Below are 17,969 nucleotides of genomic sequence, written 5' to 3' on the forward strand. Positions count from 1 at the left end.
TTGTTTATTGGGGATTTTTTTTTTTTTTTTTTTTTTTTTTTGACAGAGTCCTGCTCTGTCGCCCAGGCTGGAGTGCAGTGGTGCGATCTCAGCTCACTACAACCTCCGCCTCCCGGGTTCAAGCGATTCTCCAGCCTCAGTCTCCCAAGTAGCTGGGATTACAGGTGCGTGCCACCACGCCCAGCTAATTTTTGCATTTTTTTAGTAGAGACGAGGTTTTGCCATGTTACCCAGGCTGGTCTTGAACCCCTGACCTCAGGTGATCCGCCCACTCTGGCCTCCCAGAGTGCTAAGATTACAGGTGAGAGCCACCGCACCTGGTCAATGATGAGTTTTAAGAGACAATCTGGCCGGGCATGGTGGCTCACGTCTGTAATCCCAGCACTTTGGGAGGCCAAGCCAGGCAGATCACGAGGTCAGAAGTTTGAGACCAGCCTGGCCAGTGTCTACTAAAAATTCAATTCATTGGGCATAGTGGTGCGCACCTGTAGTCCCAGCTACTAGGGAGGCTGAAGCAGGAGAATTGTTTGAACCCAGGAGGTAGAGGTTGCAGTGAGCAGTGAGCTGAGATAGGCGCCACTGCACTCCAGCCTCGGCAACAGAGCGAGACTCAATCTCAAAAAAAAAAAAAAAAAAAGAGGCCATCTGACCCAGGGCAGTACAGAGAAGAAGAAAGGGGAATTCTGTGGACCCCCTACATAGGAATAGTACCGCAACTCATAGGCCCTATAGAAGGGCTGGTGTCTGCAAGTTCCTCAGCTGCCAGGAATGACCTCTTTCCTCTTCCCCAACGAATGTCCCCTCCCTGAAGCACCACCTCAGCCTATAGAGAACCAAGGAGGAGAAAGGGAAGACTGGTCTCAGCCTTTAGGGCCCATCTTTTTGGGAGAACAGGTGGCCCCTTTCTGGCCTGTTTCTCCCAAGGCCCCCATTCTGGATAGTTCACGGCAGCAGCAGGTAAGAGGAGCTTACCAGCTGCTCCTCTCTCCACCCCAGGGCAGCTTGTCTCATTCTCTCCTCTACCCACCTCCTCTCCCAGAATCCAGGCCACCAGATGGCCCGAGCAGGCTGTGTTTATTTGGGGCCATGGAAACCTGCAGCTTTCCTTTTCCTGTTGCCTTGGGTCAGGTGCAGAGCTGGAGTCCAGCCTCAGAGCAATGATGTCATGGAAAGGTTCTGACTTTATTACTCATAACCCCTTAGCCCCGGAACTGAGTCAATGCCTGGTTTTGCTCCCCTGAGCAGCTTATTCCAGTTGCCATGGAGATGCCTCTATTCCCTTTGAGGTCTTGGGACTAAGTCAGACAGGGCAGGACCCAGGAGACTCCTCCCAACCTAGAGCCCGAGATATGTCAATTGTCACCCCTTCCTATCTGAGCTTATAAAGTCAGTGCTTGGAAAGTGGTTTATTCCTTCTTAAAGATTTGCTGTAGCAATGATGCTGAGATGGTAAAAGCTTGGTTTGATGACAATCTCCTGTTTAAATCAGCCAGCATGCCCGAGCGCACATTCTTCTAGATTACGCTTGTTCCTAAAAATAGAACTCTTCATTAAGAAACAATCGCTAGCATTACTAATAATTATGAACATTTATTTAGCCTTGTTTCCATTTACCACATTTCCTCTCAACAAAGTAACTTAACTAAGGTTTAGCTGTTTTCAAACACTGCTTGCTCTACTTTGAACCTTTTTCAGAATTGGAACTTGTGTGTAGTTCATCCCTTAACGGCGCTATGAAAGGGTTCCAGTTAGCCGGCAGTTCTCTGAATTCTCTCCCTACTTCCCCAGGGGCCCCCTCTCTCCTGGCTGGAAGAAAGCACCATCTTGCTCCATAAAGCTGAAGGGCGGGGGACGACGTTCCATGTTTTGCAAACCTTTCTTTCGGTGACCTGCCTCCTCCTCCCATCTGGTATTTGTCCTGCAGAGCTGCTGGGTACAAGCCATTACACACACGTGCTCAGCGGGGAATTTGCTCATAGGCTGCCTTGTAAAAAGAGCCTGGCGTTCCTAAAACTCAGCTCTACCAGAACCCAACTTTCAAAAATACATTCCTACAGAATTCGTTTTATCAATACTCATGAGGTGTCCACGATGTGCCATGTTCTGGGTGCTGGGGATACAGCAGTGAGCCGGTGCCCTCCTGGAGCTCACATTCCAGCGAGGAGACAGCAATTAGACAATTAGGACTGAGTGATTTTTGTAAAGGAAGAGAAAAAAGATAAATTAGAGCAGTGTAAAGGGACTGGGAAGCGCGGGACGGGAGAGGCCCCAGGCTTGCCGGACAGGCCTCGCTGATGTTTGAATTGGGCAGTGGGCGGTCCAGGCGGAGGGCACGGACTCTGAAAGGGAGAGAAATGATGTTTCTGGGGCACACAAGATCGGGGCACTCTTCCTGTAGTAGCTCGCTGTCTGGCCACCGTCTTTCCCCGCCCAACCAGGCCTCCCGGAGGCGGCCGGCCCGGGAGCATCGCCGGAACCCCAGCTTGCCGCCTCCCCTCGGCGGGCCCTAGAAACTGCGCGGAACCAAAGCTTGAGGGCGACTCGAGTTTGCGGACCGCTGGGTGAAAGCGCCCGCCGGAAGCAGTCGCAAGACCCAAGCATGGCGGCCACCAGGTGCCTGCGCTGGGCCCTGAACCGAGCCGGAGTCTGGCTGCTCCCACCGCCCGCACGGTGCCCACGCCGGGCGCTGCACAAGCAGAAAGATGGCACTGAGTTCAAGAGTATCTACAGCCTGGACAAGCTCTACCCTGAATCTCAGGGCTCGGACACCGCCTGGAGGGCCCCGGTGAGCCGGGAAGGACTGGACTGAAGGGGCGTTTTGTTAGGCTGTTGGGTGGCCTTAGGAACCCCGGGCCCCATTGGCCGGATGTGGAGCTACGTCGGGGGGCTACGTGACGGTCGCCGCGGGAGGGGGCTGGCTGTCCGCGCTAACCTGGCCGGGAGTGGGGTGCTTGCTGTAGCGCGAGTTGTGCAGGAGCCGAGAAGGCGGCTGGGTATACTTCTTTCGGGGCTGACAGCTTCTCCACGTTCGTTTCCTTGGCCCTCAAGACCAAATTCCAGTCCCAAGGGGAAATATGGGCATTCTGGCCCCCCAAAGCGGACAATAAAGGCAAGAGGCTGCCAAATTGTTTGCTACCCTTTGGGACGTTACTGTCCATTGCCTCCAGTAACCCCAGGACGCGCGAATAAAACGGCTTCTCGATCGTTCCTTCAGGATGCATTTATTTAGTCCGCTGTGTGCAGGCATTGAATCAAGCCCCGGAGCAAGAGAGATAAGACCCACCCAAACCCCTTGAGCTTCCACTTACAGGACTGGAAAAGAATATCCATTCATTTGTTCATTAATTCACTCACTCACTCAACAAAAGCTGTGCTAGGCTAGGGAATGGAGTAGCAAACAAAATTGAAATTCTAAAGCTTGTGGAGCTTATGTTCTAGTGGAGGGAGACAGGCAATAAGTAAATGGACTAATATAGAATGTGTGAGGTAGTACTTTGGAGAAAATAAAGCCAAGAAGGCAGAAGTAGTGCCAGAGGTAGGGAGTAGGATTGCAACTTTAAGTAGGATTGTCTAAGAAGGCCCTCAATGAGGTGACATTTGAATAACAACCTGGAAGAAGCCAGACAGCAAGTCATGAGAATGGGGGGAGATGAGCATCGTAGGCAGAGGGAAGAGAAAGTGTAATAACCTGAAGGCAGTAGCAGTCCCTAGGTGTGGCTCAGCAGGTGAGTCAGGAGGAAAAGCCAAAGAGAGGGATGGCTGGGAAAAGGCCTATTTCTAGGACTTACTGGCCTCCAGCCTTTTCCTCTGAACGCAAGGCAGACCTATTGGAGAGCTTGAAGCAGGAGAATGGAATTATTTTAGTTTTACAAGGATCACTCAGAGAGCCTTATAGAGAACAGATGTAGGATGCCAAGATCAGGGAGACAAGTAAGGAGATTGCAGTATAGGGCAAGAGATGATAAGCAGGGTGGAAGCAGTAGGAGTCATGAGAATTGGTCAGATTCTAGACATATTTTGGAAAGAAAGCCTGCAAGATTTGCTAACTGATTGGATGTGAGAAGTGAGAATAAAAGAGGAATTGAAGTCTGGGGCCTTTTTTTTTTTTAAGACGGAGTCTCGCTCTGTTGCCCAAGCTGGAGTACAGTGGCACGATCTCTGCTCACTGCAACCTCTGCCTCCCGGGTTCACGCCATTCTCCTGCCTCAGCCTCCTGAGTAGCTGGAACTACAGGCGCCCGCCACCACACCTGGCTTGCTTATTTATTTATTTATTTATATTTATTTATTTGGTAGAGACGGGATTTCACCGTCTTAGCCAGGATGGTCTCCATCTCCTGACCTCGTGATCTGCCTGCCTTGGCCTCCCAAAGTGCTAGGATTACAGGCGTGAGCCACCGTGCCTGGCCTTTTTTTTTTTTTTTAATCTGAGACAGAGTCTCACTCAGTCATCCAGGCTGGAGTGCAGTGGTGTGATCTCAGCTCACTGCAACCTCCGCCTCCTGGGTTCAAGTGATTCTTGTGCCTCAGCCTCCTGAGTAGCTGGGATTACAGGCACGCACCACCATGCCCGGCTCATATTTTTGCATTTTTAGTAGAGACAGGGTTTTCACCATGTTGGCCAGGCTGGTCTCAAACTCCTGACCTCAAATGATCTGCTCGCCTCTGCCTCCCAAAGTGCTGGGATTACAGGCGTGAGCCACCATGCCCGGCCATGGGGCCTTGAGCAATGAAAGGATTGAGTTGCTATTAACTGAGATGAGAGAGTGGCAATAGCATTCATTGTTCATCCATTCATTCAATAAAATGTTTATTGTATACCTACTGTGTCAGTCACTACTTCAGTCTAGCATGTACAGCCATGATAAACAAAATAGACAGGATCTCTCTCCTTCGTGGAGCTTAATTCTAGTGGAAGGAGCAGGCAGTAAACAAATAGGGAAACCATTAATTAGGTAGTGAGAGGTAGTGTGATGAATAGACCAGGGTGCTGCAACAGAGTGCTGAGGCTACTTCAGCTTGTTAGTAAGGGAAGTCCTCTGAGGAGGCTTAAGGTTTGAGTCCATTAGACGTCTGAGAAGAGACGTTGAGTAGTAGTTGGGTATATGGGTGTGGAGTTGAGAAAGGTTTGAGTTTGAGCCCGAAAGTTGGGTGTCAAAAACAGGCTATTTTCTGGCCAGGCACAGTGGCTCATGCCTGTAATCCCAGCACTTTGAGAGGCCAAGGTGGGTAGATCACTTGAGGTCAGGAGTTCGAGACCAGCCTGGACAACATGGTAAAACCCCATCTCTACTAAAAATACAAAAATTAGTCAGGTGTGGTGGCACACACCTATAGTCCCGGCTACTCAGGAGGCTGAGGCTGGACAAGTCGCTTGAACCCAGGAGGCAGAGGTTGCAGCGAGCCGAGATTGCACCACTGCACTCCAACCTGGGCAACAGAGTGAGACTCCGTCTCAAAACAAAAACAAAAAACAGGCTATTCTCATCAGCATAGATGAAGTATTCTAGGGAAAGAAGGAGAGAGAGAAGTACTTCAAGGGCATGTCAGTGTTTAAAAGTTGCAAAGAGCTATCTAAGGAGAGTGAGAAAGAGTCCTAGGAAGGTAAGAGGAAAATCTCAGAAGGAACAGATAGAACATGCTTCAGGAAGGAGGGTGTGGCCCATGATCTTCAGTGCTGCAGACAGGTGGAGTAAGATGAGGGTTTCACACCTTAATAATTCTTTTTCCTTTTTTTTTTTTCCCCGAGATAGAGTCTTGCTCTGTCACCCAAGCTGGAGTGCAGTGTCCCAGGCAAGAGTGCAGTGTCATGATCTCAGCTCACTGCAACCTCCATCTCCTGGATTCAAGCAATCCTCCTGCCTCAGCCTCCCCGAGTAGCTAAGATTACAGGTGTGTGCCACCATGCCTAGCTAATTTTTTTGTATTTTTAGTAGAAGGGAAGTTTCACCATGTTGGCCAGGCTGGTCTCCAACTCCTGATCTCAAGCAATCCACCCGTCTCAGCCTCCCAAAGTGCTGGGATTATAGGTGTGAGCCACCGCACCTGGCCAACTCCCAAATAATTATAAGATAAAAGAAATGGGCCAGGAGCGGTGGCTCAAGCCTGTAATCCCAGCACTTTGGGAGGCCGAGATGGGCGGATCACGAGGTCAGGAGATCGAGACCATCCTGGCTAACATGGTGAAACCCCGTCTCTACTAAAAAAATACAAAAAAACTAGCCAGGCGAGGTGGCGGGCGCCTGTAGTCCCAGCTACTCGGGAGGCTGAGGCAGGAGAATGGCGTGAACCCGGGAGGTGGAGCTTGCAGTGAGCCGAGATGGCGCCACTGCACTCCAGCCTGGGGGACAGAGCGAGACTCCTTCTCAAAAAAAAAAAAAAAAAAAGAAAAGAAATGAAGGCAGGCTGGGCGTGGTGGCTCACACCTGTAATCCTACCACTTTGGGGGACAGATCACGCCTGTAATCCTAGACAAGGCTGGCAGATCACTTGAGATCAGGAGCTTGAAACAAGCCTGACCAACATGGTAAAATCCCATCTCTACTAAAAATACAAAAAAAAAAAGTAAATAACTGGGCATGGTGTCATGTGCCTGTAATCCCGGCTACTCAGGAGGCTGAGGCAGGAGAATCACTTGAACCCAAGAGGTGGAGGTTGCAGTGAGCTGAGATCACACCATTGCACTCCAGCCTGGACTACAGAGCGAGACTCCGTCTCAAAAAAAGAGAAATGAAGGCAGTTAGGGAGACTGCACTTGAGGATACTGATGCTTTGAGCCTGGAGGGCCAGAAAAGCCTCAGAGTGGGTTGCCTTTGCACTGGGCCTTGTGGATACAAAGATTTAAGGCTGAAGGGCATTGCTGCTTGAGGAACGGTAAGGGAGAGAGAGACATGGAGGTGAGAAGTCCTAGAGTGAGGAGTTAGTTTGACAGAAGCCCTCAGGGTGCATTTACAGTCACTATCCAAGATGGACTGCATCGTCTGGGAGTCTCCTGTGGCCCGGAAAGTACAGGGTGGCCTGCCAGGCTTGTTTTTTTTTTTTTTTGAGACAGAGTCTCTCTCTGTCATCCAGGCTGGAGTACAGTGGCTGGATCTCAGCTGACTGCAAGCTCCGCCTCCTGGGTTTACGCCATTCTCCTGCCTCAGCCTCCCGAGTAGCTGGGACTACAGGCGCCCGCCACTGCGCCTGGCTAGTTTTTTGTATTTTTTAGGAGAGACGGAGTTTCACCATGTTAGCCAGGATGGTCTTGATCTCCTGACCTCGTGATCCGCCCGTCTCGGCCTCCCAAAGTGCTGGGATACTGGCTTGCGCCACCGCGCCCGGCTGGCCTGCCAGGCTTGTTGCTCCAGATTGACAGAGGGGTGTTGCTTTTGGAGGCTCTCTGATGCATGTGCACTGTGGCTCCTCCTCCTGCTGGAGCCAGGCCTCTGATGGTGCCTGACACTAGCTAAGGCTAGGGCAGGGAAGGCTGGAGACATCAGATCCATTTTCCTAGAGGAGTGTTTCTGAGGTGGTACCTCTGGAGTCTAAGGATGCTTTTTCTGTCATTGTGATATGATTTTGCAGGGGACCAGAAAATACTAATGTATAATGTTTGTGTTGTGACTTCACATCTTTTCTTTGTTGCCTTGAACCAGTTAGGAGTCACCCAGCAGGTAATACTTATTTGACAGTGTGTACGTTACATTACAGGATGGTGCTAAGCAAGCCGACAGTGACATCCCTCTAGGTAAGTAATTTTGTTTTCTTAAAAATCAGTTGGCGAGGCCGGGCGCAGTGGCTCAACCCTGTAATCCCAGCACTTTGGGAGGCCGAGACGGGCGGATCACGAGGTCAGGAGATCGAGACCATCCTGGCTAACACGGTGAAACCCCGTCTCTACTAAAAATACAAAAAAACTAGCCGGGCGAGGTGGCGGGCGCCTATAGTCCCAGCTACTCAGGAGGCTGAGGCAGGAGAATGGCGGGAACCTGGGAGGCGGAGCTTGCAGTGAGCTGAGATCTGGCCACTGCACTCCAGCCTGGGTGACAGAGCAAGACTCCGTCTTAAAAAAAAAAAAAAAAAAATCAGTTGGCTGCATGGTGGCATGTGCCTGTAATCCCAGTTACTCGGGAGACTGAGGCAGGAGAATCGCTTGAACCCAGGAGGTGGAGGTTGCAGTGAGCTGAGATCATGCCATCGCACTCCAGCCTGGGCAATGAGAGCAAAACTCTGTCTGGAAAAAATAAAAAATTTTAAAAAAATCAGTTGGCCAGGCATGGTGGTGGCTCATGCCTGTAATCCCAACAATTTGGGAGGCCAAGGTGGGTAGATCACTTGAGGCCAGGAATTTGAGACCAGCATGGCCAACATGCTGAAACCCCATCTCTACTAAAAATATAAAAATTAGGCCAGGCACAGTGGCTCACGCCTGTAATTCCAACACTTTGGGAGGCCAAGGCCGGTGGATCATCTGAGGTCAGGAGTTCGAGACCAGCCTGGCCAACATGGTGAAGCCCCATCTCTACTAAAAATACAAAATTAGCCGGGTGTGGTGGCGAGCGCCTATAATCCCAGCTACTTGGAAGGCTCAGGTAGGAGAATTGCTTGAACCCAGGAGACAGAGGTTGCAGTGAGCCAAGATCCTGCCATTGCACTCCAGCCTGGACAACAGAGCGGGACTCTGTCTCAAAAATAAATAAAATAAAAATACAAAAATTAGCTGGGTGTAGTGGTGGGCGCCTGTGATCCCAGCTACTCGGGAGGCTGAGGCACGAGAATCACTTGAGCCTGGGAGGCAGAGGTTGCAGTAAGCTGAGATCGCACGGCTGCACTCCAGCCTGGGTGATACAGCGAGACTCTGTCTCAGAGGAAAAAAAGAAAAGAAAAAATCAGTCATTTCTCTCATCCCTCACACATTCCTTCCAGATCTCTCCAGCCCAATTAAAGAGACTGTCTCTGGGTGTGCAGAAGTAGAATCTTTGTAGCATTATTTAGAATAGCAAATAAATGATGGTATGGCCACTCACATTGCACTATGCCGTGTGCCACGTGAGTGGAGAGCTCTTGACATTCTCATGACGTGGAGCACTCTTTACAATAGATGAATCAAAAGAGGAAGACACAGGAGAGTTTATAAGCTACCACTTGTGTTTTACATATCTATATCTCTGAAATATCTTTTTTTCGGAGTCTCGCTCTGTCGCCCAGGTTAGAGTACAGTGGCACGATCTCTGCTCACTGCAAGCTCCGCCTCCCAGGTTCACACCATTCTCCTGCCTCAGCTTCCTGAGTCACTGGGACTACAGGCGCCCGCCACCATGCCCGGCTAATTTTTTGTATTTTTTAGTAGAGACGGGATTTCACCGTGATCGCCAGGATGGTCTCGATCCCCTGACCTCGTGATCTGCCCGTCTCAGCCTCCCAAAGTGCTGGGATTACAGGCATGAGCCACCGCGCCTGGCCTGAAATATCTATTTCTGAATATCTGTATCAATATATCTGTGTCTATTTTTATATCCGTATCTGTGTAGAAAGATACCTGTATCTGAGCGGAGTCCAGTGACTGCCTGGAGGAATAGGGAGATAAGACAAACTTGGCGGCTGGGAGACCAGAGTGAGAGACATTTTCATGTAAATAAACCATTTGCATAACTGTAAAATTTTGTACCTGTCAAGCATGAGCAAGGCCTAACAGTTACAGCCTGTAAAGAAACAATGAGCCTTTTTGAGATTTACAGAGTGTGTGACTTCCAGAGATAGTGCAAGGAAGAGCAGCCAAAGGTGCTGGTTCCCTGTGGCCCTTGCTCAAAATGACCTGAAACAGAGGCCAGATGACCACAACCCAAGGGACAGGATACTCTGTGGCTGAGGAGCCACATGCTGCAGCAAAGCAGTTTTATAGCTTGAAGCTGTGCCTGCCTGTAGTCTCAGCTACTTGGGAGGCTGAGGCCGAAGGATCCCTCGAGCCCGGGATGTTCGATTGAGCCTGGGATGTTGAGGCTGCTGTGCCACTGGACTCCAGCCTGGGTGCCAGAGTGAGACCCTGTCTCAAAAAATAAAAATGAAGCTGTGCCGTAAGGGTAGCATGTGTGTAGGGGAGGAGGCAGAAAGCCTCCTATCTCATCAGAACTGGAGGTGAAGAGAAGTGTCTCGTGACAGCCTCCTAGGGGGAGACAGGCAGGCAAGTGGGCAGTGGCCTGGTAGTAGCTCCTCACCAGCCTCCCACACTCTCATGAATCCCGAACCTTTCCATTCCTATAAAGACTTCGGTCAGCTGCAGCTCAAGCTTTGCCCATGTGCAAGGTTGCCAGCGATCACCATGGCAGAACTGTTCCCCTGCAGTGGCACGTGCACTTGTTACCTAGTCAGAAAGCGGATTTAATTTGATTTTTCCAAAGGAGGAAATCCTCTTAAAAGCAGTCCCAAGATGAGTCACTACTGCTCACTGAGGCCAGCTCTCTGCCACCGTGGTGCCACAGTTCCTTGCCACCCAAACTTCTTGCAGTTTCTCAAATTTTCCCAATATAATGCCTTCCCTCCATTCCTCAGATATGACAAGACTGCTTCTCATTAATTATAAAAAGGGAAGGATGAAACCTAATTTTACAGATTAAAAACAAACAAAAATTAGACCAAGAAAAACAGTGAGACTTTGCCAAGATCATGGTCACTTCGTGATGGAGCCAGTGTTTGAAGCTAGAGCTCCCAGCTCCTCATACATCCAACAGATGTTTTAACACTAACCGTGAGCTAGGCCCAGGGAACAGCCATGAACACACCATGAATTAGACACAGTCCTGCCTTTTTGGAGCTTATATAGTCTGTTGAGATTCCACATCCACCACATCTTGGATGAAACTAACTCTGTCCCTTAGTTTGAACTTTTGAAATAATCCTTGCTTTAAAACAAACAGAAAACAAGCAGCAAAAAGTGAGGGCAGCAGATCAGGTGGCATGTACGGGGCTAGAAGCAGACAGCCAAGTCCTGATTTTACTTTTGCTATCTGTGTGACTTTGAGAAAATTACTTACTCTAATTTCAGTTTTGACATCTGTCAATAATCTCCAGCTTCACTGATCCAAATATTACATTTATATATATGTTGGCCCTCTGTATCTGTGAGTTCCACATCCATGGAGTCAACCAACTGTGGATCAAAAATCTTTGAAAAAGAGGCTGGGCACGGTGGCTCACACCTGTAACCCCAACACTTTGGGAGGATCACTTTAGCCCAGAAGTTTGAGACCAGCCTGGGCAACATAACAAGACCGCATAACTACAAAAAATTTTTAAAAAATAATCAGCAGGGTAGGGTGGCACATGCCTGTAGTCCTAGCTACTTGGGAGGCTGAGGCAGGAGGATCACTTGAGCTCAGGAGTTTGAGGCTGCAGTGAACTATGGTCGCTGCAGTGAGCTTTGATTGTGTCATTGCACTGTATCCTGGGTGACAGAGTGAGACTGTTAAAAAAAAATTTGAAAAAGAATAAAAATGATGGTTGCAGCTTGTGCAGAAATTTTTTCTTCTCATGATTCCCTAAACAATACAGTATAGGCCGGGCGTGGTGGCTCATGCCTATAATCCCATCACTTTGGGAGGCCGAGGCCTGATCACGAGGTCAGGAGATCAAGACCATCCTGGCTAACATGGTGAAACCCCGTCTCTACTAAAAATACAAAAAATTAGCTGGGTGTGGTGGTGGGCACCTGTAGTCTCAGCTACTTGGGAGGCTGAGGCAGGAGAATGGCGTGAACCTGGGAGGCGGAGCTTGCAGTGAGCAGAGACCGTGCACCACCGCACTCCAGCTTGGGCGACACAGCAAGACTCTGTCTCAAAAAAAAAAAAAAAAAAAGCAGTATAACAAGTATTTACATAGTGTTTATAGCATTTATATTGTATTAGGTGTTATAAGCGATCTAGAGATGGTTGTAAGTATGCAGAAGGATATGTGCAGCTTATTTGCAAATATACCATTTTATATCAGGGACTGTGCATTCACAGATTTTGGTATCCACAGGAGTCATAGAGCCAATCCCTGACAGCTACTGAGGGATGACTGTATATAAAAGTCATTGATTGGGAGGCCAAGGCGGGTGGATCATGAGGTCAAGAGTTTGAGACCAGCCTGATCAATATGGTGAAACCCCATCTCTACTAAAAATACAAAAATTATCCGGGCGTGGTGGCGCGCACCTGTAATCCCAGCTACTCAAGAGGCTAAGACAGGAGAATTGCTTGAATCTGGGAGGTGGAGGTTGCAGTGAGCCGAGATTGCGCCACAGCCCTCCAGCTCCAGCCTGGGCAACAGAGCGGGACTCTGTCTCAAACAAACAAAAAAAAGTCATTGAAAGAGAAAGATATATAATAGGGATAGCTGTGTTGATAGTTAATTAGCAGTTTGCACATTTGCCATGAGGTAATCAGTTTTGTGTGTGTACTTTCTTCTATTTTACAGATCGCTTGACAATATCTTATTGTCGGAGTAGTGGTCCTGGGGGGCAGAATGTGAACAAAGGTACGGGGAGCCTTGTTGCTTTCTTTTGCTTTAAAATGTAGCTGGGAGGTGGGCTTGAGGAACTCTGTGTTTATGTTCATATGTGAAGGGGTGGCCTGCCCCTCCACACCTGTGGGTGCTTCTCGTTAGATGGGACGAGAGACTTGAGAAAAGGAAATAATACACAGAGACAAAGTATAGAGAAAGAAAAGCGGGACCCAGGGGACCAGTGCTGTGTTTTCAGAGGACCCACACTGGCACCGGCCTCTGAGTTCCCTTAGTATTTATTGAGAATTATCTTTATCATTAAAAGGATAAGGGAGTGGCTGGACAATAGGATTATTGTAGGGAGGAAATCGGCAGTAAGACATATGAAAAAATCCTTGTAACATGAATAAGTTTAAAGGAAAATGCTGTGCCTTGAGATGTATATGTGACATCTCCATAAACCTTTTAGCAGTATTGCTCCAGCAAGTCCCACCTTATTCCTAAATGTGTTTTCTCCTTACTCAGTAAACAAGACACACAATGGGTATTACCCGGAGATGTTCCAATCTCAGGGAGGGGCAGGATTTTTAACCGTCAAGCTTCTTTCAGGTACTTGTTTAACAAAGACACATCCTGCACAGCCCAATATCCTTTTAACCTTAAATCATCTTCGCACATGTCTCTTGCAAGGACAAAGTTGGGGGTAGGGTCACAGATTAACAGCATCTCAAATACAGAACTAAATGGAGTCTCTTATGTCTACTTCCTTCTATATAGACACGGTAACAAGCTGATCTCTTTCTTTTCCCCACAATATGGAATAAAGGGATTTTTCAGCAGAAGCTTTAATACTGCCGGCTTATAATAATCCTCTCTATTCTTTTGAATGTGGTCTGATTCTCAGACATTCAGCTGTGGGTTGCTAGGACTAGGATCGGCTTGTGAGTCTAAACAAAGAGAAATCACAGTGTGAGGTGGCAGCCAGCTCCAAGAACGGGTTTCCTTTATTCTGGTGCAACCCATTCCCTCCATTTTTTTTCAACCCAGTAAAACTGTAAGAGAAGCACTGGATGCTTAGTTACCGGAAGTCTATTTTTGCCCAAGAGTGCCTCACTGTCTTTGCAGACTTGTTCATAGCCAACTTGGACATAGGCTGGAATGTACGTGGTTAGGTCTGTGGCCTCCCTTTGTTTCAGGATGGTCACTGGTCACCCAGGGGTTGATCCTTCCTGGAAGTCTCAGGCACCCATGCTCCCTTCTCCCTTTCATCCACAGTGAATTCCAAGGCGGAAGTCAGGTTCCATTTGGCAACTGCCGACTGGATCGCAGAGCCTGTGCGGCAGAAGATAGCCATCATGGTAACCACCATACCTTTCTTCCCTAGAAGTCCCTCAGTGGCTTTTAAACCTTTACTCTGTAGGACTCCGGTTTTTCCTTTGTCCTCTGCAGCATAAAAACAAGATCAACAGGTTAGGAGAGTTGATCCTCACCTCTGAGAGCAGCCGCTATCAGTTCCGGAATTTGGCAGACTGCCTGCAGAAAATTCGAGACATGATCGCTGAGGCCAGCGAGACACCCAAGGAGCCAACAAAAGAAGATGTTAAACTTCAGAGAATCAGGTACCAGGAAATGCCCTAAGTTGCTATAAACTGATTTGTGTGGACGAGAGTCTACACAGGTAAGGAAGGGGCAGGGGAGAGTCCAAGGCCGCATGGGAGAAGCTCTAGGAAGAGGAGAGGACGCTGACCTGGGACGGAGGCCTGCGCGCTAGTGCCTGCTGGTGTAACTGCTCGGCTTCCTGGCTTCCCATTGAGCTTCCAACTCCTCTCACCACTTTGAAAAGCACTGATTGAGCATCTGGGCCTAATTGCAGTCTTTTTGTTTTCAGGGTAGAAAACATGAATCGGGAAAGGCTGAGACAAAAGAGAATTCATTCTGCTGTAAAGACAAGCAGGAGGGTTGACATGGACTGAAATCACCCTCTGCAGCCGGGAGGGCTCATCTGGGTGTCAGGGCAGCTGCAGCTGAGAGGTCTTTCACACCATAAGGAGATTTCCTTTTTTCTTTTTGGCTGTTAATGCTTGTCTATAACATTGGAGCCGTCACAAGAATGTTCATTTGGAATGAAGGTTGCAGGCACTGGTTGCAAAAGTCTTTATAGGCAGTCACCATATTGTCAAACCTTAATAATGCATCTAATGTGTTAGCCACAATAAAATTCAAAACTCATTATGTTTCCCTTCTCATTCAGAATGCTTCAGAAAACAATTCCTACCTTTTCTCTCAGTTAAATCAGCTGCACAGTTATTGACACAGCACTGGGGAACAGGAAAGGGTTCTGGTGTCTGCTGTGAAAGAACACACAGGCCAGGCGTGGTGGCTCATGCCTGTAATCTATTTTTTTTTTTTTTTTTTTTTTGAGACAGAGTCTCGCTCTGTCGCCCAGGCTGGAGCGCAGTGGCCGGATCTCAGCTCACTGCAAGCTCCGCCTCCCGGGTTCCCGCCATTCTCCTGCCTCTGCCTCCTGAGTAGCTGGGACTACAGGCGCCCACCACCTCGCCCGGCTAGTTTTTTGTATTTTTTAGTAGAGATGGGGTTTCACCGTGTTAGCCAGGATGGTCTCAATCTCCTGACCTCGTGATCTGCCCGTCTCGGCCTCCCAAAGTGCTGGGATTACAGGCTTGAGCCACCGCGCCCGGCCATGCCTGTAATCTAAACACTTTGGAAGCCAAGGCAGGAGGATCACACGAGGTCAGGAGTTCAAAACCAGCCCGAGCAACATAGCGAGATCTAATCTCTACAAGAACTACAAAAATTAGCCAGGCGTGGTGACACATGTCCATAGTCCCAGCAACTCAGGAGGCTGAGGCAGGAGGATCACTTTGAGCCCCCAGGAGTTTAAGGTTGCAGTGAACCATAATTGAACCACTGCACTTCAGCCTGAGCGACAGAGCAAGACTGTGTCTCAAAAAAAAAAAAAAGAAACTGCCGTGGTGGCTCACGCTTGTAATCCCAGCACTTTGAGAGGCTGAGGTCAGTGGATTGCCTGAGGTCAGGATTTCAAGACCAGCCTGGCCAACATGGTGAAACCCTGTCTCTACTAAAATTGGTGCTGGGTACCTGTAATCCCAGCTACTCAGGGGTCGAGGCAGGAGAATTGCTTGAACCCAGGAGGCAGAGGTTGCAGTGAGACAAGATCATGCCACTGCACTCCAGCCTGGGCGACAGAACCAGACTCCGTCTCAAAAAACAAAACAAAAAAAAAACCACCACACACACAACCAGGTAGGAGGGCTGAGACAGGTAAGTGGGCATTTGAGCTGGGCTATGGAAAAGGCATAGGACTTTTATCAGTAGAGGGGAGGAGGACATGCCATTTGAAGGGAATAGTTTGAACACAGGAGACAGAAGAGGCTGAGGTGGAGGGGGTGACAAAGAAGGCAGAAGCATTGAATGGTGGATTCATGCAGGGCGATCCACCATTGCAGTGGGAGGTGAACCTGGAGAGAGACCGGCTTGATCTGGAGAGCCTTGAATTCAAGTTAAGGAGTTTAGGTTTTTTTATTTTGAGATGGAGTCTGGCTCTGTTACCCAGGCTGGAGTGCAATAGCGTGATCTTGGCTCACTGCAACCTCCTTCGCCCAGGTTAAAGTGATTCTCCTGCCTCAGCCTCCCCAGTAGCTGAGGTTACAGGTGCATGCCACCACGCACAGTTAATTTTTGTATTTTTGTAGAGATGGGGTTTCACCATGTTGGCCAGGCTGGTCTTGAACTCCTGATCCCAAAGTGATGGGATCACAGACGTAAGCCACTGTGCCCGGCCAAGGGGTTTAGGTTGTAAGAGCTGTGGGTAACAGAAAGCTGTTGGGAGAAAAGCTGTGTTGGAAGAGAAGCTGAGGCAGCGCTTGCTTGTCAGCTAGACTTGCTGTCTCCGTGCTTCTAGCACTCCCATTATCTCAAGTAGTCATATGTTATATGTTTGTCAATCACTCGATACACTGCTTCCTTTCAACCCCCACATCCTCACCACCTGTTTCTTTGAGCACCAATAAATACTGTGGACTCCCAGAGATCAGGGTCTTCACAGCCTCCACATGATGGCCCCCTGGTCCCACTTTCTCTCTCAAACTGTCTTTTTCTAATTCCTTTGACTCCACCGGACTTTGTTGCCCCCATGACCTGGTGTTGGGTCTGATCACCCCAACATGCCCAACGTGGGGTGACAAAGACCTTGGTAAAGGAATGCTAGAACGTGTGAAAGCGGGGGACGCATCGTCAAAGGACACCCGAGGGCGTCTAAACAAAGCTCGACAGGAAAGCTGAGCGCTCAGAACCAGGGTAACGATGGGATAAAGTGAAAGCATACATTCTGCTTACTTAAATTTCTTAAGGCATTTATTACGAAGAGGGGGAGTGAAAGTTAGTACTCAGAATTTGTTATCACTCTTTAATACGGTAAAGCAGTTTTGCCCAAGGTTTCCGGAACAAGGGACTATGGAGTTAGATGAATGGCAGAGAATTGGCAAAGATTTTTAAAAGGCGTATAAAGAAGGAGCAGAAATTGGAGTTTCTGTTTGGTCAGTGTGGGCGCTAATAAAGGCAGCTCTTGAGCCATTTCAAAGAGATGATGAGGCAGATTCAGAGGAGGAGGAGTGTAAAAAACTAACTTCAGATTCTGAGTGTGAGGAACAGCTACCGGAGGAGATTAAAGAAAAGAAAGGAAAACTTTAAAAAGTATGTTTTACTAGCCTGTCAGCTCCACCTGCTGAATTAAGTGGCCACCTCCTCTCTCTCCCCTTAATGGGTGAGAAGATGAATTAGCTGAAAAACTTACTGCTTCTGTAGTTGCAACATTAAAACCTGGAGCAACTGGTGGTGCTATACAAAGTTATATTCAAAAAGCTAGAGCTGAGGGAGACTTGAAGCATGGCAATTTCCTGTTACTATCATCCAGCAGAGAGGACAGAATACAGCTAATTGGCCACTTTTCCTTTTTTTTTTTTTATGAGACGGAGTCTCCCGGTGCCCCCAAGGCTGGAGTCAGGTGCCGGCTCTCAGCCCACTGCTACACTCCACCTCCCAGGTTCACGCCATTCTCCTGCCTCAGCCTCCCAAGTAGCTGGGACTACAGGCGTCCGCCACCTTGCCCGGCTAGTTTTTCTTTTGTATTTTTTAGTAGAGACGGGGTTTCACTGTGTTCGCCAGGATGGTCTCGATCTCCTGACCTCGTGATCCGCCCGTCTCGGCCTCCCAAAGTGCTGGGATTACAGGCTTGAGCCACCGCGCCCGGCCCACTTTTCCTTTTAAGTTACTATCCGAAGTTAAGCAAGCCGTTAGTCAATACGGACCGAACTCTCCTTTTGGGCAAACTCTATTAAAAAATACGGCTTTTGATAATAGATTAATACCATGTGGCTGGGATACTGTGACAAAATCTGTTCTCACTCCATCTCCGTATTTGCAGTTTAAAACCTGGTAGGCTGATGAAACTCAAACTCAAGTAAAGGA

At 48.7% G+C, this 17,969-nt stretch overlaps 1 protein-coding gene across 1 annotated transcript; it reads left to right on the forward strand.

The window, feature by feature from the left end:
• Nucleotides 1–2,569: 2,569 nt before the first annotated feature.
• Nucleotides 2,570–14,690, forward strand: MRPL58 (mitochondrial ribosomal protein L58). Its single transcript, XM_023211862.1, has 6 exons — nucleotides 2,570–2,785; nucleotides 7,692–7,728; nucleotides 12,435–12,494; nucleotides 13,737–13,819; nucleotides 13,911–14,080; nucleotides 14,350–14,690. Exons 1-6 carry the CDS (start codon nucleotides 2,600–2,602, stop codon nucleotides 14,432–14,434), a joined length of 621 nt encoding a protein of 206 aa, XP_023067630.1. The 5' UTR covers nucleotides 2,570–2,599; the 3' UTR covers nucleotides 14,435–14,690.
• Nucleotides 14,691–17,969: the final 3,279 nt, after the last annotated feature.

This window comes from Piliocolobus tephrosceles, chromosome 16, assembly GCF_002776525.5.
Source record: "Piliocolobus tephrosceles isolate RC106 chromosome 16, ASM277652v3, whole genome shotgun sequence".
In the NCBI taxonomy this organism is placed as follows: Eukaryota; Metazoa; Chordata; class Mammalia; order Primates; family Cercopithecidae; genus Piliocolobus; species Piliocolobus tephrosceles.

Excerpts from the sequence above, each read along its gene's own strand:
- MRPL58 (XM_023211862.1), top strand. The coding sequence starts at position 2,600 with ATGGCGGCCACCAGGTGCCTGCGCTGGGCCCTGAACCGAGCCGGAGTC. Across the intron at positions 12,495-13,736 it reads GGGGCAGAATGTGAACAAAG|TGAATTCCAAGGCGGAAGTC; the intron begins GTACGGGGAGCC and ends TTTCATCCACAG. Across the intron at positions 14,081-14,349 it reads GTTAAACTTCAGAGAATCAG|GGTAGAAAACATGAATCGGG; the intron begins GTACCAGGAAAT and ends TTTTGTTTTCAG.